General features: G+C 38.1%; 1 protein-coding gene across 1 annotated transcript in view; it reads left to right on the top strand.

Annotated features, from left to right (window-relative positions):
* The window catches only part of CFAP58 (cilia and flagella associated protein 58), an 89,975-nt gene extending 74,586 nt beyond the window's left edge, over positions 1-15,389 (top strand). The window contains exons 16-18 of the mRNA XM_032423374.1: positions 8,747-8,866; positions 11,200-11,333; positions 15,179-15,389. Coding sequence (XP_032279265.1) covers positions 8,747-8,866; positions 11,200-11,333; positions 15,179-15,290 — 366 coding nt within the window. The 3' untranslated portion in view covers positions 15,291-15,389. The remainder of the gene's footprint in view (positions 1-8,746; positions 8,867-11,199; positions 11,334-15,178) is intronic.
* The last annotated feature ends 11,757 nt before the right edge of the window (positions 15,390-27,146 follow it).

The following is a 27,146-nucleotide window of genomic DNA, read 5'->3' on the forward strand; positions in this document are numbered from 1 at the left end:
AAATGCTTAACCTTATTTTATAAGAAGGAAAATAAGATGTATGACCATATTAAGATACTGTTTTACTATTTCTAGAGGGACAAAAGTTACGATGTCTGTATTAGTTATCTCTTGCTTTGTTATAAATTACCACACATTTGGCAGCTTAATACACATTGTTTCATAATTTCAGTGGATAGGACTCTAGGTATGGCTTAGTTGGGTCCTCTGCTTAGGGATGCCTGGTGACACTAAGCAATAGCAAAGATGCAGATCAGTGGGGATTTTTAGATAGCACTTCGGAAAATCATTTTACGTTCTCTTACAAAGTTGAACATTTATATTCTTTAAGATGCAGCAATCCCACTCCTAGGTCTACATGCTGGGAAGACTTGTGACTGGGGACTAGGGAACATGCATGAGAATATTCATGGCAACATTGTTGATATAAACAAAACCCTGGAAACAACCCAAATGCCCACTGACAGGAGAATGGGTAAATTGTGGAATTTTCACCCAACAGAATATCAGATTAAATACATGCACAGAAGCATGTATTTAATGACATCATTAAATCTTTTACCAATTATGTTGAGTAAAACAAGCAAGGCAAAGAAACTACACACGCTGGGATGTATTTTTATAAAGCTCAAAGCAAAGCAAAATTAAATAATAGATGTATGATAAAACTATATGGAAAAATCTAGGGAATGACAACAACAGGATTCAGATGGTGCTTACCTTGGCTGATGGTGGCAGTTGTGCAGGCACGGGGTGGGAGGGAGAAAGGAATACACAGATACTAGGTATTGATGATGTTCTATTTCATAAGTTGGGTGATGGATTCATCATGAGCATTTATTTTATTATTATGCTTTATAGTTATACATGCTATATATTCTTTTGTATGGTTATTACATAATAAAAAATTTAAAAACTGTTGTACTGCAGAAGTTAGATATATGAAAGAAGTCAAATTGCACCATAATATGGTTAGCTATGTAAAAGAAAAGCCCTGGGGTGCCTGGTGGCATAGTCAGTTAAGCATCTGACTCAGTTTTGGCTCAGGTCGTGATCTCAGGGTTGTGAGATCGAGCCCTGTGTTGGCTCCATGCTCAGCGCAGAGTCTGCTTGGGATTCTCTTTCTCTCTCCCTTTGCCCCTTTTCCCCACCCCTCAAATAAATAAATAAATCTTAAAAAAAAAAACTAATAATTTTTTTAAGTTTATTTATGTAAGTAATTTCTACACCCAGAGTGGGGCTTCAGTTCACAACTCTGAGATCAAGAGTTGGGTGCTCTTCCAAACGAGACAGCCAGGTGTCCCCCAAACCCAATAATTTTAATGGATCCAGTAATTGTACATTATTACGATTAAAGTGCAAATTTTAAAATTATAAGACAAAATACTCAAAAAATTAAATTCTTAAAATGAATTTTAGATCTGTTTTTTAAGGAAAAAAACTCAAACTTTTTTCTGTACTATTTATTATGAAAATTGATCCCATTTTCAGTGGATTGACTTCGAGTGGCTTTGTCTATTCAGTTTGTCCTTCGGTAGTGAGACCCTTCTCTAGTTCATGAATACAAATATTATTGCTATGACTACTATTCCCACTGAGATCCATCTGAAATATTTCCCTCTCTGCAGTCCACCAAATGAATATCATCTTTACTTCTGAACCTACCCACACACTGCACTCTACTCCTAGCACCTCTTTGAGGACCTGGCAATACTCTGTCTTATTTCATGACTTAGTTATTTGTTTTTCTTCTGCTGAAAAGTGAGCTCCTTGAAGTTTGGACCTTATTTATCTTTGTATGAAACTAGCACAATCATATGTGTCGTGCTGGCACTAAATAAGAACTTAGTGGACTTGAATTTTTCTAGACCTGTTTCATTGTAGGTTTTAAGAAAAGCCAACACCATCATGACTTAATATGTGCAAATTCTTCACATACGTTAAGTTGTGGGATAAGGTGCAAGGGTAAAACCAGCCAGCAGTCTTGGTAATGAAGTTCAGGCCGATCTAGGCAATTATATACCCTGTCCAGGACTTCACAAACATATATTTGCATTTGAGAACAAAACCCATTGCAAAGAGATCTCTTAAGAAAGTTTGTGTTGTTTATATCAGAAAGTACCAGAAGCATTTTTCCTATTATTACAAAAATGGTGAAGGTTAGTGTGTGCAGATTTCTCCTGTGCCTCATAAAACACTTAATCATCCACATCCAGAGCCAAGAACCACTGTGTAACCAAGCAGTTTCCTGCTCATGAGGAACTCAGCTGTGTAATTCTGTTTCATCCCCAAATCCTGCATCTCCCAGCCTCTCCAGGGGGCTTTACCACTTCATGACATCATAAACAAGGTAGGTCCAGAGTTCAGGTTACTGACATTTTCTTTATAAAGCTAATAAACAAGAAAGCCCCAAGGTATCAGCCATTATTTTCCCTTTTCTAAAGCTAGATAAAAATGTAATATATTTACAGAGTTTCTAATTTATTTTCCTACTAACGAAAAGAGGCATTTCTAGATAAATTAGGCAGTGCTCTGGAGTTGCCTTCATATAAAGAGGGAAGCAGTTTTGCTTAAAATTTTAAATTTGGCTTTAGTCTTTTGTTAAGGATTATGGATGGGGGTGGGAAGGTGGAAAGCAAACTAAAACCAAGCAAACAGGCAAAAATGTAATGCATTTTTTTCATTGTAGAAGAGTTATGTGTGCAATTAGAATTCTTGTGTTTAAGGAGGCTGTTTAAAAAGTCCACACATTATTTAGTTTAAGACTTAAGTTGTGGGACACCTGGGTGGCTCAGTTGGTTAAGCGTCTGCCTTTGGCTCAGGTTGTGATCCCAGGGTCCTGGGATCGAGTCCCACATCGGGCTCCCTGCTCCGCGGGAAGCCTGCTTCTCCCTCTCTCACTCCCCCTGTTTGTGTTCCCTCTCTGTCTGTCTCTCTCTCTGTCAAATAAGTAAATAAAATCTTAAAAAAAAAAATTGCTTAAAAAAAAAAGTTAAGCTTGGATTTTCATGTGTCTGTATGCACACGCACATACAAGCAGAGCTTTGGAGCCAATTAATGTGAAGGCGTTTGCCAGTCTTATGAATTAAAATAGGCATTTGAAACCACTTGCACTATGAGAAACCACTATAAACATTTTACTAAGAGATCAAGGTTGTATATCAAGTGTTTTCATGAATTATACAAAATATGCACGATGAAAAAGTTTCACTCAAATGTATATGATTTATAGGAACAACCAGCTCATTAAGGTGAATTGCATAAGCTCTGCTAACTGGGAGTTGTTACAGTGGTCTCACTAAAGTAAAAGTTCTCAACAAATCTATCTCACCTCTGTTGATGTGTATTACTAAAATATGATGGGCATAGTTTGCTGATAGTATAATCGCAAGCAAGAAAATTATTGAGCATCTAGAATGAGTAGAATGCAATAGCAGGTATGAGGGACACATAGAAAGATCCATTAGAGTTCTGACCTTAAAGGCTCATCATACAACTGGAAAGAATGAATTCATAAGGATTAAATACTGAAGTAATATAAATGGTATCTTGACATTTTGGAAAAAAACATTTTCTGCGTATCTGTGAAGTTGGCTCTCCCAGAAGTAGTGATTGGGGGATTTTTTTTTTTTTAAACCACCTTCATCTTGAACCCATTGGGTGAGCTAGAGTGAAGATAAGCTGGTGTCTCTTTCTTTGGAGTGCACAGTATCCAAGCATCTCAGTGAGTGGCTTTTGCCCTGGTGGGTATAGATAAGCATGTGACTTTGGATCAGGAGCCAAGCTGCCTGATTCACATGGATTAGCTAGTTCACGGGGTGAAGCGATTATTTGCAATGCTCGCCCAAGCAAATTGATGAATCCAGGGTGAACAGAATCAATGCACTGGCATTTGCCAAACACAGATTCAGATTAAAACAGAATAAATTAGTTCCTCTTAGTCAGTTATTGCCTCAAGTAGGTGAGCTGAGGAAGAAGAGGTGTTAAGGTGCACGTTGAATGTGAACTACCTTCTGTTTTCAGTTGAAGATGCAGAGCAAAAGACAGGGAATATAAACAGACAGTGAACATAAAATTGTAGCTCGGTGGGGAAAGGAGTTCTGTGAGCAACTCCATTTCTTCCTCTGAATTGTACCCAGAATAGCACTGACTCCGATTTGCATAGACTGTTCAGAATGTAGGTTTTTAATTTATTGTCAGATAAAATACAAACACCTGAAGTCTGAGTGACTTCGTGTCTGGAGTTTCCAATCTGGGGTTACAGACTGTCACCGTGTAATGACAGCATTATTTGAAGCTAATACTGTAATTAATTTCTTACCACTATACTCAGCCAATGTTAATAATGAGCCATGCTGTTATTCAGCATAACTTAGCAGAGGCTCTTGCAGCCAAAGAATCCATAACCATGTCTGACAGTCTGTCCAACTGCAAGGGAGCATCATTCTGAAGATGGACATAATATGTTTTATGCTTACAAGTCGTGCTCAGCCAAAGCGAGAGCTAGTCTCCTGATGTTAAGAATCTAGCTTTTTTCCAGTATAGCTGTTCACAAAGTAATTTAGAGAGTGCGGCATGCTACGAAGTAATATTGATGTGCATTGTGAACAAACTCTGAATAAATAAAGAAATGCCAACCTGAAGATGCAATCTTTTGTTGTTGGGGAAATAATGAACTATTTATGATTTTCTTATGATGTTTCATTGACATATGGTGCTTCTAGCCCAGTGACAAATTAATTGACTTGGTTTAAAAAGAAATGAATGCAGCTTAACGAAGGACAGGATATGTATTACAAGGCAGCTGCTTCTGCTGCTGCTGGCTGATGGAGACCATATACGCCGGACAGCCTAATGAGTCTCTCTGTTGCATAAGATAGATTCTCTTTATAATAGAATTGCACGCTTTGTCTCTAAATGGGGTTATTATACACACCACTGCACAATGTTTGAAGAGCTTGGTTGGCCCTTGTAGAGGGTTAGGAGAGAAATACATTGGAAAACAATCGTACTTAAGACCTTCAATCCATCAAACACTCCATATTTATCTAAATTACCAGAATGCTCTCCCAAAATATAAATTTGTATTATACACACAGCTGGAATGTTAATGCTGACTGGCCTTCACTTTGGTTTTATCAGTTAGGTTTTCTATTGTAAACACAGACCAAAATTCATGCACAATGAAGCCTGGTAATGCATTTCAGCCACTACCCCCCCACTCTTTTTGCCCTCTGCTCTTCCCATTTCCACTGTCTTGGTCCCTGAAGTTTCATTTGGTATTCTCTCTGCCCACCATGAACACACATGCATCACTTGGCCTGGGTGATTTAACTCTTAGAACTTTTCAAAAGACTTTGAATACTGCAGCAGTTTTAATGGTAATTCACTCAGCTTCTTCACTTTTCTCCACACTCGTGGGTCCTTGCTGTTCAGTCGCTCAGTTATTCTTTAGAATAAATCCATTTTGATTCCTTTTACAGCCTTGGAAAAAAGCCAGGAAGTGGAGGTAGGGGAAGATGGGCTAAATGGCGGCCTCGTTCACTCTGTACGTGAAGATCACACATCCTGTTAGAGGGTGTGGGTGGAGCCCATTCAGCTGGCCTAGGTCCCGGGAGCTGAGTCATGCTCTTAACTCTGCGTACTCTCCCCTGGCTGCCAACCCAATTTCACCTTCTGGTTCCATTCTTCTACTGATAGTATCATGTAGCCTTTAGGAATTATGTAGCAAGATTTCCTCCAAGTTCTTTCAGGGTTATAACATGTCTTCAAGCCCCAGAGAAGGCATTGCATGGGAAAAGTGATTCTCGAGTATATCATGACTGGGTTTTTGACTTGTCACATCTTGGACTTTGGGACACACAGTCATTGCTGTTGACCTTGGGATTCTCATTACGAAGTGAGGTAGCAATATTTGCTTCTTCTAGCCTCTCTCCTCTGTGTCTATTTCCTCCCTGCCAAGAGCTGCTGAAAAGTGTTCCGCCTGGGAAACATTCGAAGGTTCTTGGAGTAAGATGATCTTTTCAGTTTAAGACGTTATTATATCCCAAACCAGATTGCTTCCCCCTTGTCTTTGTGGGGTTCTTTACTTTTCAAGTCCACCTGTATTCCGGTAGAGAGGAAGGGGAGCTAAAAGAAATGGACAAAACAGTTTCATGGGCTTCTCCACATATTTATTACCCTCTCCAAATTGAATCTTGAAGCTTTGTCAGAAGTGTTATTTCTCCAACAGAGCAGGCATTAAGTGGCTATAGAAAATAAACTCACCTCCTGACATCTTTCCCATTGCTTGCTACATCCATTTACTGGGAAGTTTATATTGTAAGGTGTGATGGGAGGTGTTGTACAACAAAGGAAAATCCACCACTTTGTAATTCTATTTGTTCAAGTTTTCTTCTTTTGCATGGGCTTTTAGATTTCTTATTTCTGGAATTATTTCTTAAATGTGAGTATTGTTTTTTGATACATGTTTCTCCAGAATTTTATTCCATCCAACTAATTCTTAAGTTACATACATTCTTTTGAAAGTAGAGTCATGTTATTTGTGATAAAATTTCTATAATTTGGCCATGGGGAAGAAAAATCTAAAACAAATGGTAACAATGAGTAGTTAATGAATTTTCTTCTATTGATTTTTTAAAAAATGATTCTCATGTTCTCTGTCAAAAACAGATTATTTGATGAATAGTTAGCTCCAGGTAAAAATTAGTTTCAGTTTGCTTGGATGTGTCATTTATTGAGAGGGCTTTTACTTATATTTTTTTCTTTAACATAATTACTTTAAAGAAATAAATATGTACAGAGACAAATGAATAGACACACTAGTCTTTATCAATGTTTGTTCAAATTATTGCAGTTTAGAGAAATGGGAATCCAGAACTGAGATGCCTAAGAAACAAATCTTCCCTTGTATGTAATTTCTTTAGTTCAAGAATCTGAAAACACATTACAAGCAATTAAACTTTAAGGTACAAATGGGAATTCTATATTGTTTGTTGGTTAAATTCATTTATGAAATTATGATTTGCTGTGGATTCCTAGCAAGCCCTTTCTTTTAGTTCTACAAATGTATACATCCTAGTTTTCTTGGCTTTTTACCTGTTCTCTCAAACTACTTCCAGATCTCTGTTCTTTCCATGTCATGTTTCTTAAAAGACTCGCTTTCTTTACTTCCTACTTCTGATTTGTTTTCCAGCCTCTGAGAGTTTTGCTCCCCCAATGTTATTGTAAACTCTCTAAGGTCAGTGGTGTCATCCTAATAGGCCTCCCCGAAGGCCATTTTCAGTCCCCCTTCTGTTTCTTTTCTTAGCCCATCGGATATCACTGACCACTCAAATCATGCCTCTCTTTGTAAACACTGCCATTTCCTGGTTGGGGGACATTGAGTTACTTCCCCTTGTTCCTTTTCTCTGGGTCTTTCTTCTTTGCCTCCCCCTGATATGCTGGCTCTCCCAAAGATCTCGTTGTTCTGGCCCACCCCAAACACCATCCCTAGTTGATGGAGCCATTCTTATGGCTCTAGCCACGACCCACCTCCAGTTCCAACTTGCTCTTTTGTTCGAACTTTGGGACCTCATTTTCAACTCTTCTTCTCAATATCCCACAACACCTCAAACTCAACATATCCAGACCCCACTGATAATCAGAAGAGAATGTGGGAACGGTTCCTTCCCCCTTCCCCACACCCCTTCTTTCCTAGCCTCCCTGCCTCCATTACCATCACCTGCCAGCCCCCAAGGTGTCCATATTAAAAGCCTTAGAGTCTTCTTGGTCCTGCTCCTTCCTTCCTCACTTGTCTGATCTTTCCCCAAATCCCATTGATTCTATCTCAGGAATGTCTTCACATATCTACCTCCTTTCCATCCTAGTTGTCTTAGGTCCATCTGTTTTCATCTTCTGCTTATCCTGGTCCCTTGAGCAGTCTCCTCATTCTGTTCTCTGCCTTCCTGCTGGAGCTATTCCTCTGAAGACAAACCCAAGCACCACTCATCCTTTCCTCCCAAACCACAAAGCCTGGAACCTACCTATGAGCCCAGCCTTTTCTCTCCACTACTCCCTCCTTTGGCCCAGGGCACCTACTGAACTAGACTCACTTCTCCTGTGTCCTGACTCTGAACCTTGGCCTAAAAACCTTTCCTTTCTCTCTCTGCTTGGGGAAAAACTCCTACTCATTCTTCAAGCAACAATGCAAATGATATTTTTGCGAAAACTCCCACACTCCCTACTTCTACTGGCCACAACACTTGTCCAAATCTTCCATCACTGCCCTTGTCTCTCAGTCATGTGATCATAAGTTTAGGTAGAGAGAGACTTTTCCTTCCTCATTGTCGTATTATTTGTATCCAAATGCTGGGCCTATCCTAAGCCCTTGACCGGGGTTGTTTGGACGCACTCTTTTTTTTTTTTTTTTTTTAAAGATTTTATTTATTTATTTGATAGAGAGATAGCGAGAGCAGGAACACAAGCAGGGGGAGTGGGAGAGGGAGAAGCAGGCTTCCCGCGGAGCAGGGAGGCCGATGCGGGGCTTGATCCCAGTACGCTGGGATCATGACCTGAGCCAAAGGCAGACACTGAGCCACCCAGGCGCCCCTGGACGCACTCTTGATAGAATCTACGGTGAATGTGATCACTGAGGCACTCCGAAGTATCTTAGGATGGTCCCAAGTTCTCCCGACCTTGCTGGTAAAGGCATTTTCCCTGTCTTGAAGGGGCTGTTCATCTCCCTTGTGGTTTTGCTCACCACCAGGAAAAAGAGAAACTGTATGTGGAACTAAAGCACATCCTGGCCCGGCAGCCCGGTCCCGAGGCCGCAGAGCAGCTACAGATCTACCGCCACACGCTGCGGGAGAAGACCAAGCAGCTGAAAGTAAGTGGGAGCCTCTGCCTTTTCCTGGCCCCACGCGAGGGACCCGGACAAGTCCACTGTCTTGGTACAAGGAGCCAGTCTCCCAATGCCACATGCCGCAGAGGTTGGCTTTTTGAGAATTCCAGTCCCAGGAGGAACAGGACGCATCTCAGAGCCACCCCCCTGCAGCTAGACTAATAGACCCCACGATTCTCTGCTTCCTGAAAGAGGGAGGTGAGCAAGTAAAGAAAGAGTTGGAGAGAGAATGATGGCACCAGAATGGAAATTTGGGGGGTGGTGTGTATAGGGATGATCTCAAGATGAGTGAGAGGACTTGGATGGTGGGGAAGAACAGAGGAAACATTTTAACACCGTCATCCCTGGAAGCAGACCACTGTGCCCAAGCAGGTTTTTGTTATTTCATTCCACCTGCAATAAATGTGCAGAAAGCACAGGTTGGTCCCCAGCCCCCAGGGCCTGCCTTCGTGACCATCTCTCAAATCAGTCACTATGAAAGGAAAGTAAAATCACTAGAATTCTGTTAGCATAAATTCCCTTCTAAGTGACTTCAGAACCTCAGCTGGGGAGATGGAATGTTTTATTATTACATGTGCCTTTTAAAAGTTTTCTCAAAAAGTGTGTGTTCCCATTGTATCTGGAGCTTTACCTCCTCAGCAGGTACTTAGATATTCTTGGCATGTCAGGGAAGTCTTACACACATGCATGCACAGAATGTAGCACACGCCGGCTGAATTCTGGCACTTACCTGCGCAACGGGGGTAATAATCGTTGCCTTTCTGGCTGGGGTAATATAGATGCCATGCTCCTCGTCTAGTTCCAATCCTTTCACAAATAGGACATTGTAAAATCACATCCTTCTACTTTAAAGGAGGCAGATGAAACAAGTGTAATTAGAACATTAATTTTCAACTTATCACTCACCGTGTTTATTTCATATGAGTATCCTGAGATGTATTTCAAATTTTGCATGAGGCATAATCTTTTGATTATTTTCATCCTTTTAAACAATTGTATATGTCAAGCAAAAGAAAAGCTCATTTTCTCAGGAGTGGGTATAGATGAGAAAAGCACATGTCTGTCTTCACATTACTGTCAGATAGCCACACTCAGCACTAGATTGCATTATATGGCTCACAGGAGCTTTTTGGTATTTTAACCCTTTAACTCAGGAAATCCAGAATTTTGCTCTGATGAAATGTGACCCCTGGTGGAAGAGGTTCAGAGGTGGTGGTCCTCAGCCGGTCTGCCAGTTTGTCCTCATTATCTGGGCTCTTTTAGGAAATGCTATGTTCATTGTTTGGAAACAGAGCCTTTGTTCCTAATTGTTTAACTATTAAGGCAGGTTTTCTCCCAACATGAAAATCCTATTCTTTAGCTCATGATAGCATAGTCAGAATCGTTTTCAGAGCGATTAAGGGAAAGTGTTCAGAGGCAGATGAATACTCAGAAGACAAAGATCCCCCTTTTGTGCAAATTTTTAAAATCGTGAGCAAGAGGAAAAACAAATCCATCTGTTGCATGCCCCTTAGAATGGTAACCTTCCTTCCTTCCCTCTGGTTTCTGTGGGGTGTACTCCTAGCTTGGGCATGCTTTACACATCCTGTTTAGGTGAGTAAATTCCCACTCTTCCTGCTCAGCTGAGACCAGTAGCATCTATGGGACACCAGAGTGGAAGAGGCAGATAATCAGGGTTCCTATCACGCATGCTTTAGACTCTCCCATGCGCATATCAGCTCCCTGCTTCTCAGAGGTGAGTACTGTGGTGCTCGGAGAAAGAGAGAACCTGTGCAGAGTCCCAAAGAGCACAATAAAGAGGTGACAGACATTTAACAGAAGAGCAACCTAGGAAAACACATAAATTGGATGCCTACTTAGTGGTGGTGGTGGCAGGATGATTCCAGAATAAATTTTACCATAATCTTCAAATGAATCACTCTCCCTAGTGATGACTTCCCTGAATGTTCTTTAAAAAGACTTTAAATGCAGTTTGATACTGTATGTCTGGGAGTTTTTCTGTCTCTGCTCACAATATACCTGAAACACTTTACACCATTCATGTGTGAGCCTGCTTGAATGTGGCCTGAGAGTTCTTTTAAACAGAGGTTTCACTACATTTGTCACTGGATTAGGAGTCTGCAGACCTCAGTCAGATTTTTACCTAGAGGCAGACCTTGAGAACTGGCAGAGGTGAGTGGATTAGCTGTTAAACTTGGGCATGGTTTTGTATCACTTGCCTCCCTGAGGTAAATGGCAGCAGATTAGAAAAAAATCTCAGGAAAGGATATTGTCTCACTGAGTCTCTTCTGCTAATGCTGCTTTATTTGTCCTGTTAGGTTTTGTCTTCAGAGTTGAATATGTATGAATCACAGAGCCAAGAATATAAATATGAGATCGAGAAACTTACCAATGAACTGATGAACTTAAAGAAGAAATACCTAGCTCAGAAGCGTAAAGAATACATTCAGAAGTAAGAATTAGTCAAATGTTCTTCTAATTGTGTTGTGCCTATTACCTGCTGATAAGAAAATAATTGGCAGACAGTCACGGAGTCATGGAATCCATGGGGGGTAAACTAAGGCACAGGGTGAACAAATGACATTCTACAGGTCCCCACTGGTTTGTGTCAGAGCAAGATGCATGTCTCCTCTGATACTAAGGCCTCTCCTTAGGACCGGAACAGGGATCCATTAATATCTGCTCATTGGTGGACCTCACATGGAGCAGAGGAAACAGTGTGATCCGCGCACCACCCCCCCACCCCCCAACACTGTTCTCGTGGTTTGAGAACGTTTACAGACACAGGGAATTTTGCTAAGGGGTGGAAGCTTGGTAAAGCTGTTCTTTCCAAGAACGCAGCTGTACCACTGTAATGACGTGTAGCTCACAGATCATTTTTTTAAAGATTTTTTTAATTCATTTATTCATGAGAGACTGGGGGGCGGGGCAGAGGCAGAGGGAGAAGCAGGCTCCCCACGGAGCAGGGAGCCCAACATGGGACTTGATCCCAGGACCCCAGGATCACGACCTGAGCCGAAGGCAGACACTTAACCAACTGAGCCACCCAGGTGCCCCCACAGATCATTTTTTACCTATGTTTTAGATAATCAGTCTCTGAACCATCTTTATGTCTAGTAACTGACTTCAGTATCTGCTGGGGGCATGACGTGAGCTCTTCTTCTTTGAGGAGAGGATGATGCCCTCTCAGGTTGACATTTGGGGTTTCAGGATACCTACATGTGGACTGACAAATGTCTCTTCAGTTGGTTATCATCATTTGCCTAAGGCTGGGGTGAGAGAGTGGGCCCGAGGGAATCAGTGGGTTTGAACCTTGGCTTGGCTGTGTGCATTACCCAACTTATCCAGTTAATTCTGTAGTGGCTCACATCGTGGGTTTACATCAAGTTGGGTATTTCATCCACGTGGGCACTGCAGGGACCTGGTGAAGAAGGGGCATCTGCCTGTGATTTGTCAGTGACAAACAACTATTTAAAGTAACTCGATGCAAATGGATTTGCCAGGAAAAATTTGCCCTTCTTGTAAATCAGAATATTCCCTCATTCCACATTCAGATGCCAGCTTCTTGGTAGAATAAAATCCTGCTAAAAATTAGAGCTAATTTTGGTGGGTCTGTCTTGATGTCTGGGTCTGGCAACTATCTGATTCAGAATCACTGGTGGGATTTGGTGAACATGCAGGTTTCCAGGCCCCATTTCCAGATGTTTGGATTCTGCAGGCTCTGGATGAATTTGCAGGTCAGTCACTCCTCAGGGGATTTCCATGCTCACGGAAGCTGGAGAACCACTGATATTAACGGTGTGAATCAGTGCATGTTGGGTGGAAACACGGTGGTTTTCTTTTAGGACACCAGGGTCGTGCTGATGGCTGGTTCCAATGTGAGGCATGTGTCCAGTTCAGTGGCCTTCAAGGATTTTGATTACACTCTCTTATCAGTAAAACACTTTTGAACTTGTAGCCCCCCATATATATGCATGCATATTAAATATATATTTGTTTTGAGTTTTAAAATGAAATTTTTTAGAATAGTTTTCTACTTCCAATATATTTTAATTTGTCTAAATTGCATGCAAAATACTATTGTCACTTTGTCAGTAATTAGTAAACTGAGTTTTTTTTTTTTATTTTTGAAAGACAAAATATGAATAGAATCTGAAATACCTTCTTTGCACTTCCCAGTGGGTCATCTTACTCATCTTGTAGAGTAAATGCAACCCGTTTTGGAGACCAGCAGTCTAGTTTACACAGTTACAAACAGCCAGCTTAGCTAAGCAGTTAGTTAACTTTCTAGAGCTGACTAACTCCCCACCTTGGCCCTGGAGTTTGGCCTGTTGACCTTATTGATCCCCCTCCCGCACACCCTCCACACAGTTTTCTGGACACAGAGAGCCTGTGGAACCAACAGGAATGCCCCTCTGTGGGCTCAGCCCCTCCCAGTGGCACATCCATGAAAACTACAATGCCCCCAGCCATAGGCCACTTGTGGATATTTAAATTAAAATGAATTACAGCTAAATCAAATTACGAATTCAGTTCCTTAGGTGCACTAGTCGCATTTCAACTGCTTAATAGCCACATGGAGGTAGAGGACACAGCATTAGGCTCTAGATAGAGAGCTTTGCCATCATCGCAGAAAGTTCTATCAGCACAGCTCTAGAATCCTTGCTTTTACCTGTCCTCTTCTTGCCCTAGAATGTTCATTACTTGTAGCCACTCTGACCTGGTTAGGATGTCATTGGCGCTTCCATTTTGGTGGGGATCCATACACTGGAGGTAGACAGAGAGAGGGGTTCACGGGAGAAGAGCAAAAGGATTCAGGTGCTGAAGGAAAGTATGCTGAGGCAAGAACAGGGTGCGGAGAGGGTGTGGACTGGAAGGGAGGAGGCTGAAGGGGACCAATGTGATGGTCTACGAATATACTACAAAGGCAGTGTAAAGGAGACATCATTCCCATCAGTCACGTCAGACCAAGCCAGCCGCGATAAGCTGAAGTTCCTTCAGAGAGGGAAAGTTACGTTACTGAAGGCAAGAGAGGGATGGGGAGGGGGCTGCCTGCATCCACCAGCCCTCAGTTATGCAGGTTGCAAGTACTAGAAAGAATCCTCTTCACTGGATCCACTCAAGGCTAAAGCTTTTGTCCTACTTATGGAGGATTATTTTTTTTAATAATAATGAAATCAATCCTGCTAAGAGACTGCTGGATTGATTAGTCAATTCTCTACAGGTTCTTTCCAAATGGAATAATTTAGAATAATCTCTGTGGATGTTTTCCCTATACTTGCTCTTTATAAAATAGCAACTCATGCTATTTTTGCCTTCTTTCACTTTTCTCAAACACCCTTTTCATCATGTTTCCATCCTGACCTGCACCCTCACCCACCTGCCACTGACTCTCCTGCCCCAGACCCCCAGGCTGGTCTCGAGTTTGCAGAACTAGCCAGATTCTTTCCCCAAAGGTGGAATTCTTTTCCTTAAGGTAAATCACTTCTGGTTGTCAAGTCTAATTGGGTTTGGTCTTAGTTGTTAGCTTAATTTTTATTTTTAAAAAGGGATTCCAAAGATGTTTTCTGTAAGACCCCTAAATACACAATAGGGAATTTGTGTAAATTTAAGCTACCTCTGCAGGAGACCTGAATGTGTATGTGTGCAAATGTGTTTGTGTGTGTGTGAATGTGTGTGTATATGTGTGTGTGTTTAAAGGAGATATGTTGTAGATTTTCCTTTATCTATTGCCAAAGGTGCTGTCTTATTTAACTTTCTCAGATTTTCTTGTATCTTAAACTATTTCTAATAATAATTGCTGCTTGTCTAAAGTTATAGGAAAATTTGTATTTTATAAATATCCAAGTTTGATGAAGATATCTTGTGTGTGTGGTAAATATTTATAAGTTTCCACTGAAACTTTGGAATATAAAAGTCGGTAAATGATGAATTAGTCATTATAACTAAGCCAAGAGAAAGATTCTTCTGACTGATCTTTGGAACTAAAGAAATGTTTTATAAAACAGGAAGATGATTACAGGTCGGAAGTGTCAAGTCTATAGTGATTGAGTTATAATGAGGTTTTATGTCCACATTTAGATCACCATTAAGAAGGTACATTTAATTGTGTCTTTCCCTAATTCTGTGTGTTATCAGTGAACACCTAATTAGATTTAAACAACTCCCTTGTCTAAAACTGGAAGCTTTAATCAAAGCAGTTTTCAGTGGCTAACTCACCCTAGGAACTTAGAGAACACCACACTTAGAAGAGGAAAAAGATGTTAAGGAAGTTAACTTTCACCTCCTGTCTTACAGAAATAAGGACAGAGTACCCATGGATAACACCTTCTCAACGGCCAAGCCAACTGGCCCTCGTTTTACTGGGGGCGGATTTCCCCTCAACAGGCCATCCAAAGTGAAGTCCTAACCTGAAGCTCCTGGCTGGGTGCATTTGAACAGCTCATGAAATTCGCTTTGAAACATTTTGGAGGAATCTCTTTCAAATCCCTTGGGTCCTAAATATTTAGAGAAATCAGTGCTCAAATTCCAGGATGAAAAGAAATACAAAACTATCATCGTCATGTACATATAAGAGTGATGACATTCTACTTGGTCCTCATGGATATTAACAGATTGTAGTTATATCATTCAATTAGGCTGACATGTTGCATAAAGCAAATCTTTTGTTACTACCACATTGATTGATTTGAAATGCACCACATATCTAGACACTCTGTAGAGATGAAATTTTGGGTCTGAATTTATCTATTATAAACATAGGTGTATAGGTTTTACATTTAAAAATATTTTTGAAATGCAGTGTGTTTCTTATTAATTAGAATCTTTTTAAATTATTCCTCATTAACAAGTCATTGTATGAGGTGAGAGAAGAAAAGACAAACTCCCAAGTATTTAAAACGTGTTTTGAGAATGATTTCTATGTGGAATTTCTTTTCAGGCCTGGGGTATGAAAATCTATTCCAAAGAGATAAACTAATAAATACTTCATCATAAAAAATAAAAAAGAACCTTTGTAGAGATTTTGATCTTTGCTTTGGTAGAGTATGTAATTAAAGTTTAAAACTACTTTGAGAAATGTCTAACATAAGGATCTGATTCAGTGGAACCAAGACTTTAAAATGAGGGATTTGGGCTGGTGTCCTCTGAAGGCTTTGAATTTCTTAGACCTCCCGCTTGGAGAATGGGGTTATGTAGGACAAGGATCTGTGTGGCTTTCAGGCTTCAGGCCAACATTTAGAGTCATTGAATCCATTGTATTATCTTTCTGTTGAAGCCACAGTTATGTGGACTTCAGTTCAAAGTTTCCTCATTAAGTGAGTTCATTCAGGAATATTATGTGAGGACACTTTGGTCATTTCTCTCACAAGAACTTGACCTCTGCAATTTTTTAAATTATAGAGGAGTAAGCAGCTCAAGGACAAGGACAATATAAGTGGATCATTCCAGTTGTCCTATGGGACCAAGGTTCCCACTGCAAGGAGCAGAAGACTTAATGACCCCAAGATGCTTGTTGAGATTATACAGAGAGGTGGGATTTTAGAGGGATCATCTGCATGTTCTGCTGTCTTTCTCAGTTCACCCCCAGAAGCAGATCCAAGACAATGATGACCGTGAAGTGATTTATTATGAAGTGATCCCAGGAAACCCACTAATAGTGGGGAAGTAGGTCAGAGAAGGGAAGGCAATCAAGCTAGTTTGCACTTTTAAGTCAAGTTCCATGGTGGGAGACTTTGGCTACATTTTGCAGGGGGCTCTGGAGACAATGTAATCACAGCTCAGAGTTGTCCCTGTCAGGGGGAAGGGAGCTGGAGTATTTATAAGCCCCATGCTGGCTGGTGTTGGTCAAGGACTGCTCTGCAGGGGTCCTTCTGCCTGCAGGCAAAGCAGGGTCTGGCAGCCTGGGGGCAGCCACGAGACAGAAATGGCGTTTGCTGACTGTCAGCAGTGAAAATGCTAAGGGCTGGGGGAAGTGGGCTGGGAATAGCATCCTCTGTTGCTTTTCCCGCATGGTCCCAGGAGGAAAAGGACAGATGGAAATCACCCTGCTCTGTAGCTGGTGACCCTGTGCTGAGGTATGGTCATCAACTCTTTGTGTACCGTATAGGAGGGTGGAGGATAGGGATGTACCCTAGAGAATTTGCCAAGAGCACCTTAAACCTAAAGAATCACAGTGGGACCATTTCCATTTTTGAAAATCACTGGTGATATCTGACCTCAGGGCCGTATTTTTTCAGACAAATGACTTTTGCAGGTAAGGTAAAGCAAGGCAAAGTTATTACACATATACAACTTTGGAGATTTTCCAGTCCATTCAGGGACATTTTGCAGTGTATCTATAGCCAACTTCTTTCTGAGTCCTTGGATGGCTTTATAAGAGGTTCACTTCTCTAGGGAAAAAGATGTCTATGATTCTTGATCTATCTCAGTATGATAAAGACTTTGGAGGCAGATGCTGGGTTCGAGTTCTGGCATATCATAACAATGAGTTGTTTTGAGGATTAAATGAATTAATGCAGAGGTAAGGTTAGAACAGTATCAGGCACATAGTGACTGTTTAATAAATACCTGCCATTATTATTATTACATAGAGATAACTTGTGTTTTGAAATTAGAGAATAAACAATGTTTATGACACTACCATGTTGGGATGAAATTGGATTTTGTAGTGTGATTTAGGGTTGAATATCTTGCAGAAATGCCACATTGGGTACCTCACGAAAAATTCTGTATATGTTTTTTGTAATCTGGGGACAGATTTTTCACCTTCAGAAATCAGAGCTTCCAGAGGGAAAGACCCTGGTGGCCTCTAGCTGCCATCTTCTTGTTTTTCCTCCCTGGAATGGAGCAGGGCAGTCAGCCTCTGTGGATGACAGAGGTCCCATGAGCCAAGATGGCGCGGGCTCCGGTAGATGACAGGGCAGCTCAGGATGGCTCAGTATGCTTATGTTCAAACGCAGGAGGAGTAAATTAAGACTTGAAAAGGTGGAAGATACTGCCACTGCTTCTCATTTGCTGTACACCCTGACAGCCCAGGGTATTAGAAGCAATAACTATTAGGTGCCAGTGTTACCACCATAGCCATATAAAAGTGAGTTGTTAAAAACACTGAGATTTGCAAATCATTAAAAGTAACTGTGAACTCGCAGTGGGCTGAGGTGCTTTTAAAATCACAAATTTGAGCTGCATTGTAAAGCAACATTAGGAAATTGTACAGTAGCATCATTTTACCCTGGGGTTTTCAGAGTTTCAGAAAGAAGTCCTGTTGCTAAACCAGCCATTGACTCTCCACTGGGCTGATGGGGGAGCTGGTATGGTTTCTCTGTAGATGGAGAGAGACATGATAAAAGGGACTCCCTGGTCATTATTTGCTGATCATAGCTTCTCAGCGACTGCTCTCATAGACAGGTTTTCATTGTGCTTACCTCTAAAGAAATTGCCCAGAGCAAAGGTTTGTTGCTGTGATAAAGCTGTGGAGACAGAGGTAGTTATGCTAAGAGGAGGCAGTAGCAAATCTCTGGTCATGGGCTGTCATTTTGCTATAAAAATTTATCCAGGGTTGATAATTATCGTTTGATCTCCTGGCTTTCTCAGTCAGATTCTGAAGTTTGACCTAGGCCAAGATACCCATTGGAAAATGCTATATAATGAATTTTGAGCAACGTGGCATTTCAGAGCCTGGACCATTTGAGGAAAAATGCTAGGTCTCTTAGTAAACATAATCAATTATATGGAGATCTAGCTGGAATAGGAGCAAAGGGAGGGCATTTTTAAAATATTAAAATGGTAAAATAGTTTAAAAATATATCTCACTATTTTCTTTGTAGTGAATGGGAAATATTTTTATGACATTATCCATTTTTAACTCCTAATTCAATGCTGTTTTAGTACACCATTTCTCATATCTATTATTTAAAAGTTCCATTAGGATTTTGAGACCCATTAGAATTTTATAGCAGTATGAAATGTGATATCAGCAGGGTACCATTTTTCTTTTTTATAATTAAAGATAGATTTTTTCCCCCTTTATTTTGAAGTACCTGATTGAAAATGTGGATAGAATGTTAGAAGATATGAATGAGCAAAAAGAAGAAAAGGGCACCAACAATCCCACGATCTATTGATAAATGGTGTTTCCTGGGGCCAACACTCCTCTCATTCACACGGGTTGGTTGTTCCAATTGTTCATGCCCACCATTTGTTCTGACCGATTGGTGCTTATAATTCCCAATTGTTAAATGTTTTGAATATGACCTTTGAAATATTACTGTTTTATTATCTTGAGTGTATCTTCTTGGACTTTTAAAATAAGTATATATAAATATATTTTGTTTTTAAAAATCAAAGATAAAATTGAGATACAATTCACATATAACAAAAACACATATTTTAAGTGTAAAGTTTAGTAGGTTTTGACAAAAGCATATACCCAAATAACTATAATCATCATCTTCCAAGAATGCCCTTATATCCCTTGGCAGTCAATATTCACAGCCCCCATCCTGCCTAAGCAACGATGGATCTGTTTTTCATCATTGTATGTTAGTTATGTCTTTCTTAGAATTTCATATAAGTGGAATCATATGCTATATGCTCTTTAGTGCCTGGCTTTTTTAATGTAGTATGTTTTTGAGATTCACTTATGTTGTTGTGTATATCAATAATTTATTCATTTTTATTGCTGAGTAATATTCCATTACATTGACATAATACAATTTGTCTATTGATTTACCTGTGCTGGGAATTCAGATTGTTTCATGAATCAAGTTGTTTAGTTATCATGAATCAAGTTGCTAGGAACATTTATGTACCAATCTTTATGTGAACAAATATTTCATTTCTCTTGGGTAAATGCTGAGGAATGAACCTGCTGGATCAAAAGGTAAGTGTACATTTAACATGATAAGAAACTGCTGGACTGTTTTCCCAACTAATTGGACCATTTTACATTCCTATGAACAATGTGCATCAACTGCGATTACTCCAATCCTTGTCAATATTCAGTATTGTCAGTATTTTTTAAGTCATTCTTTTGGATATATAGTGATATCTCATATTTAAATTTATATCTCCTGATAATAATGTCAAGCATTTTTTCATGTGCTTTTGGTCATTCATATGTGTAGTGTTTTCAAATCTTTTGCCTATTTTTTTTATCATATTAGATTGTAGAAGTTTTTTGTATATTCTGGATACAAAACCTTTGTCAGATAGATGGATTGCAAATGCCTTTCCATTTTCTTAACAGTGTATTTTGAAGAGCAGACATTTAAAATTTTAATAAGGTCCAATTTATTTTTATTTTCTTATGTGGTTTATACTTTTCTTGTTCTAAGTAATTTGTGCCTATTCCAAGACAGTAATGATTTTTTTAATCTGTGTTTTTCTTTAGAAGTTTTAGATTTTATGTTTGTATTTATGATCCATTTAGAGTTAATTTTATGTATGGTATGAGGTTAGAGTAGAGGCTCATTTTTGTTTCATATGGATATCCAGTTGTTCAGCACCATTTTCCCATTGCAATGCCTTGGAACACTTGTAGAAAATCAATTGACTATTTGACTAGTTCTATTTATGAACTCTCTGTTCTGTTTTGTAGTTCCATATCTATCTCTCTTGATAACAATAGCTTTATGGTAACTCTTAAAATTAGATGGTGTAAGATCTTCAACTTTTTTCTTCTTTAGAATTATTTTTGTTATTCTAGATCCCTTGCATATCTATATACAGCTTAGAATCAGCTTGTCGATTTCTACAACAAAGTTTGCTGGGAATTTGGTTGGGATTGCATTGAATCTATGGATGGATTTGGGGAGTATTGTCATCTTAACAATATTGAGGCTTTCAATCCACAAATATGGTACATGTTCTCATTTACTTAGTTTTAAATTTCTCTCAGCAACTTCTTGTAGTTTTCAGTGTACAGATATTGCACATATTTTATTAAATTTGTCTAAATATTTTGCATTTTCTGATGTTACTATAAATGGTATTTACATTTTTACTTTCCATTTGTTATTAGTATGTAGAAATGCAACTTTTTTAATATATTATTTTGTATTCTAGGACGTTGCTAAATTAATTAGTTTTATAGCTTTGGGGGATTATGTAAAATTTTCTATGAACATAATCATGTTTTCTACAAATAAAGGTAGTTTCTCTTTTTTTCTTCTTTTTTATTCACAATTACTATACTTATACTGGCCAGGAATTTTAGTACAATGTTAAATTGAAGTGGTGAGAGCAACATCTCTGCCTTGTTCTTGATGTCGGGGGAACCCTTCATCATGAAGTATGATGTTAGCTGTAGGATTTTCATAGATGCCTTTTATTGGGTTGAGGAAGTCCCCTTTTATTTCTTGTTTGCTAAGATATTTTAATCATGCATGTATATTGAATTTCATCAATGCTCTTTTTTTTTTGCATGTACTGAGATAATCATGTTTTTTTCTCTTATATTTTGTTAACATGGTGTATCACTTTGATTTTCAAATGTTAAACCAATTTTGCCTTTTTTTTGGGTAAACCCTTCTTTGTCATATTGTCATTTTAATGTATTTATATGTTGTTGAATTAGACTTACTAATATTTTGTTAAGGATTTTTACAACTATATTTATGAGGTTTATTGGTCTATAGATTTCCTGTGGTATCTTTCTATGGTTTTGGTGTTAAGATTTTGCTGACCTCATAAGCTGAATTGGGAAATGCTCCTTCTCTATTTCCTGAAATAGATAGAATTGTAGAATGGATATTATTTCTTCCATAAATATTTAATATAATTTGTCAGTAAAGCCATCTGAAATTATAATTTTTCTTGTGTAAAGGTTTTTAAATAGATATAAGGCTATTCAGTTTTTCTGTTTTATCTTGTGTCACTTTATATAATTTGTGTCTTTGAAGGAATTCATATATTTCATATAAGTTGTTGAGTTTATTGACATAAAATTGTTCATAATATTCTTATACCACCCCAAACGTTGGTAAGATCTGAACAAATGTTTCCTATTTCATTCTGGATATTGGTAATTTGAATCTTCTCTCCTTTTTTCTTATTTTATGTTATCTATCTATCTATCTATCTATCATCTATCAGATAGAGAGAGAGAGAGGCAGGCAGAGGGGGATGCAGGCTCCCCACTGAGCAAGAAGTCTGATGTGGGACTCAGTCCCGGGACCCTGGGATCATGACCTGAGCCGAAGGCAGACGCTTAACTGACTGAGCCACCCAAGCGTCCCTCTCCTTTTTTCTTTATGAGAGTCTAGCTAGCAGTTTATCAACAAAATTTTATTAATATTTCTAAAGAACCAGCTCTTTATTTCTTTAATTATTCTCTAATGTCAGTTTTTTATTTCATTAACTTCTGCTCTAATACTTAGTATTTTCTTCCACTTACTTTGGGTTTAATTTTCTCTTGTTCTTATAGCTTCTTACTGCAATTGATTTTAGCCCTTTCCTTTAAAAAATAGCCTTTAAAGCTATACATTTTCCTCTAAACTCTGCTTTAAATGCATCCAATTTTAATTTTAATTAAATTTTAATTTTTTTAAATTTAATTTAATTTTATTATGTTATATTAGTCACCATACAGTACATCATTAGTTTTTGATGTAGTGTTCCATGATTCATTGTTTGCGTCTAACACCCGGTGCTCCATGCAGTATGTGCCCTCCTTAATACCCATCACCCGGCTAACCCATCCCCCCACCCCCTCCCCTCTAAAGCCCTCAGTTTGATTCCCAGAGTCCATAGTCTCTCATAGTTCATTTCCCCCTCCGATTGCCCCCCTTCATTTTTCCCTTCCTTCTCCTAATGTCTTCCATGCTATTCCTTATGTTCCACAAATAAGTGAAACCATATGATAATTGACTTTCTCTGCTTGACTTATTTCACTTAGCATAATCTCCTCCAGTCCCATCCATGTTGATGTAAAAGTTGGGTATTCATCCTTTCTGATGGCTGAGTAATATTCCATCGTATATATGGACCACATCTTCTATATCCATTCATCTGTTGAAGGGCATCTCGGCTCTTTCCACAGTTTGGCTATTTTAATGTGTTATGTTAAATATATATTCATTTTATATGTTATATATATTATCTTATATAAAATATATTTTATTCTATTTATGTTATATATTTTTATATAAATATTTTAATTTATTTATAAATAACAATTTATAAATATTTTAATTTATTTATAAATAACAATTTATAAATAATAAATATATTTTAATGTTATGTTTTCATTATTATTCAGTTTAATTAGTTTCTACCTTCTTTTATGACTATTTGTTTTACTCATGAGGTGTTTAGAATCATGTTTTTAAATTTGCAAACATTTAGGTACTTTTCCAGATAGCTTTTGTTACTGATTTTTAATTTAATTCTATAGTCATCAAAGAACACGTTCTGTATACTTTATTTCATTTTACTATTTTATTTTATTTATTTTATTTTAATTCCTGTATAGTTAACATACAGTGTTATATTAATTTCAGGTGTACAATATAGTGATTCAACAATTCCATACATCACCCAGTGCTCCTCATGACAAGTGCACTCCTTAATCCCCACGACCTATTTCACCATTCCCTCACCTATTTCATCATTCCCTGAATACTTTGAATCATTTCAAATTCATGGACCAGAATATGGATTATCTTGTTTCTTGTTCTATGTGCACCTCAAAAGGATATGTATTTTGCTTCTGTTGGGTGGAGTGTTGTATAAATGTCAATTATGTAAACTTGTTGCTACTCTAAATTTTTTACTGATTTTCGTACTTGTTTTATTGATTACTGAGAGTGGAGTGTCAAATCTCCAAATGTGGTTGTGGCTTTGTCTATCCTCTCACTGTTAGTTTTTGCTGTGTGGATTTTGAAGCTTTAATAGTACATAAATATTTAGGATTATGTCTTCTTGATAAATTGAACTTTTTATTACGAAATATCTCTATTTCTGATAATATTGCTTGTCTAGAAGTCTACCTTGTGTAATATTAATATAGTCACTCCAGCTTTATTATTTGTAGTGTTTTCATATTATATTTTTTATATCCTTTTTTTTTTTAAGATTTATTTATTTACTTTAGAGAGCACAAGCAGGAGGGGCAGAGCTAGAGGGAGAGAGAATCTCAAGCAGACTCCACACTGAGCGCAGAGCCTGATGCGGGGCTTGATCTCACAACACTGAGATCATGAACTGAGCAGAAAACAAAAGAGTTGGACGCTCAACTGACTGTGCCACCCAGGCGCCCCCATATCCTTTTACTTTTAAGGTATTGATATCCTAATATTAAAATATGCTCATTATAGATAGAATATAGTGGAATATTGCTTTTTTTCAAGTTCATTGTGACAATCTTGCCCTTTTAATTGGAGGAATTAGACCCATTACATTTAATGCAATTATTAGTATTGTTTAGGTCTACCATCTTACTATTTGTTTTGTAGTCCCATTTGTTTATTGTTTCTCTTTTCCTGTTTGCTTTGTATTGAGTTTTCAACTTTACTGAGGCATAACTGACAAATAAAATTGTAAGATATTTGAAGTATACAACATGATTATTTGACATGTATACATTGTAAAGGGATTCCCCCCATTGAGTTAATCGATACATCCAACACCTCATATATTTACCTTTTTTTTTTTTTGGAGGGGATGACAACATTTAAGTTCTACTCTCAGTAAATTTCAATTATACAATGCAGTGTTATCAATTACAGTTACCATGTTATACATGAGATTCTTAGACCTTATTCACCTTATAACTGAAAGTCTGTATCCTTTTGCCAACTTCTCCCTTTGCTTGTTGTTATATTGTTTTCTGGTATGTATTAGACTGCAAGTATTCTTATCTTTGTTCCCCTGAATGTAATATGTCTTTTGCTTTACAAAATTTGTCTTTATAATTGATTTTTAGGATTTGATTATGATATGCTTTGGTGTGGTTTTCTTTATGTTTATCCTGCTTGGGGGTTATTGAGACTCTTGGAACTATAGGTTATAGTTTTCATAAAATTTAGAAAAAATTTGGCCATTATTTCTCAGATTTTTTTTGTGCACACTCTTCCTGGGATTACTATTATTTTTATGTTAGACAGTTTGATAGTATTGAGTAGGCATTAAATTCTCTATTTTTCCTCCTTTTTTGTTTTGTTATTCACTTTGGATAATTTCTTTTGCAATGTATTAAGGTTTCACTAATACTTCCTTGGGCAGTGCATACTCTGTGGTTAAACCACATTTAATACATTTCTTATTTTAGATATTATATTTTTCAGCTTTAGAAGTTTCATTTGGTTATTTTTATATCTTTCTTCTCTCTCTTATGTTCATGCTTCCTTTACATCCATGAGCATATTTATCATAGCTGTTTTGAAATTCTTTTCTACTAATATATCATCTCTTTAATTTGTGATTATTTCTATTGACTAAATTTTCTCTTGGTTTGCGTCATATTTTCCTGCATCTTTGCATGTCTGGTAATTTTTTATTAGATGCTAGGATAATGTGAGTATTACACCATTCAGTGTCTAGAGTTTGTTGTCTTCCTTTAAAAAGTGGGCAAGTTTGTTTTGGTAGATAAATTGCTTGTGGATTACTTTAAGGTTATCCAAACAATTTTTTTTTAAGATTTTATTTATTTCTTTTTGAGAGAGAGAGGGAGAGAGAGTGCATGAGATGGGGGAGGGGCAAAGGGAGAAGCAGGCTCCCCACTGAGTGGGGATCCTGATGCAGGACTCCATCCCAGGACCCTGGGATCATGACCTGAGCTGAAGCCAGATGCTTAATCAACTGAGTCACCCAGGTGCCCCCAAACAATTTTTTATTCTGACTTATTTTTATTTTTAAAAAAGATTTTATTTATTCATTTGAGAGAGAGAGAGAGAGCACAAGCAGAGGGAGAAGCAGAGGGAGAGGGAGAAGCAGACTCCCCGGCTGAGCAGGGAACCAGACACGGGACTCAATCCCAGGTCCTGGAATCATGACCTGAGCTAAAGGCAGATGCTTAACCATCTGAGCCACCCCCGCACCCCACTTCTGACTTATTTTTAGACTTACAGAAAAGTTGCAAGAATAATTCAAAGAATTCATTGATATCATTCACCCAGATTATCCAATTTTTATCATTTTATTATATTTGCTTTGTTCATTTATCTATGTTTTTTTCTGAACCATTTAAGAGTAAATTGTAGAGATGATGTCTCTTTATTTCTAAATATGTCAGAGTGTATTTCCTAAAAATGAGGAACTCTGTTACATAACGCTAATAAAAATCAATCTCAAAAATTAACACTGATATAACACTATTTTCTAATCTATAGACTTTATTGAGATTTTTACAAGTTGTCATATTTATGTTCTTTATAGCAAATGAAAATTCAGTATCATATCTCTTTAAACTCCTTTAATCTAGAGGAGATCTTTAGTCTTTCTTTGTATTTCATGACACTGAAGGTTATTTTTCAAACTCAGTTTGATTTTGTTTAATGTTTTCTTTTTTTTTTTTTTTTAAGATTTACTTATTTATTTGAGTGGGGGGAGGAGCAGAGGGAGAGGGAGAGAGAAACTCAAGCAGACTCTGCACTGAGCCAATGCTTGAGTCCCCCAAAGCGGGGCTCTATCTCACCATCCTGAGATCATGACCTGAGCTGATATCAAGAGTTGGTTGCCCAATCGACTATGCTACCCAGGTGCCCCATGTTTAACATTTTCTTATGGCTCCATTTAGGTCATATACTTTCGGCCAGAATATCACAGAAGTAATGCTGAGTTCTTTTCAACGCATCATATCAGGAGGCTGATGAGTGGTCTCATTACTGACTGTGTTAAGTTTGACGGTTGGCTTGAGATGGCATCACCATGTTTCTCTACTATAAATTTACTCTTCAACTCTTGTGACTAATAAATATCTGGTAGATAAATAATCTGAGACCATGTTAATATTCTATTCCTCCTTAAACTGTACCTACTATTTTTAGCACCATTGATGATTCTTTCCTTAATCAATAGCAATTATAATATTTTGTCAAATGGTGATATTCTTACTCTATCATTCCTTCTCTACTTATTAGCTGGCTTTTTACTGGTAGGAAGAATGACCCCTTCCTTCCTTCCTTCCTTTCTTCCTTCCTTCCTTCCTTCCTTCCTTCTCTCCTTCCTTCTTTCCGTCCTTTCTTCTAGTACTTATATTTCCTAAGTTATTTGTATAAACAATATGATTGCAATAAATATGAGAATTTTTTTTAAAGATTTTATT

Source organism: Phoca vitulina, unplaced genomic scaffold (assembly GCF_004348235.1).
Source record: "Phoca vitulina isolate PV1807 unplaced genomic scaffold, GSC_HSeal_1.0 scaffold28, whole genome shotgun sequence".
In the NCBI taxonomy this organism is placed as follows: domain Eukaryota; kingdom Metazoa; phylum Chordata; class Mammalia; order Carnivora; family Phocidae; genus Phoca; species Phoca vitulina.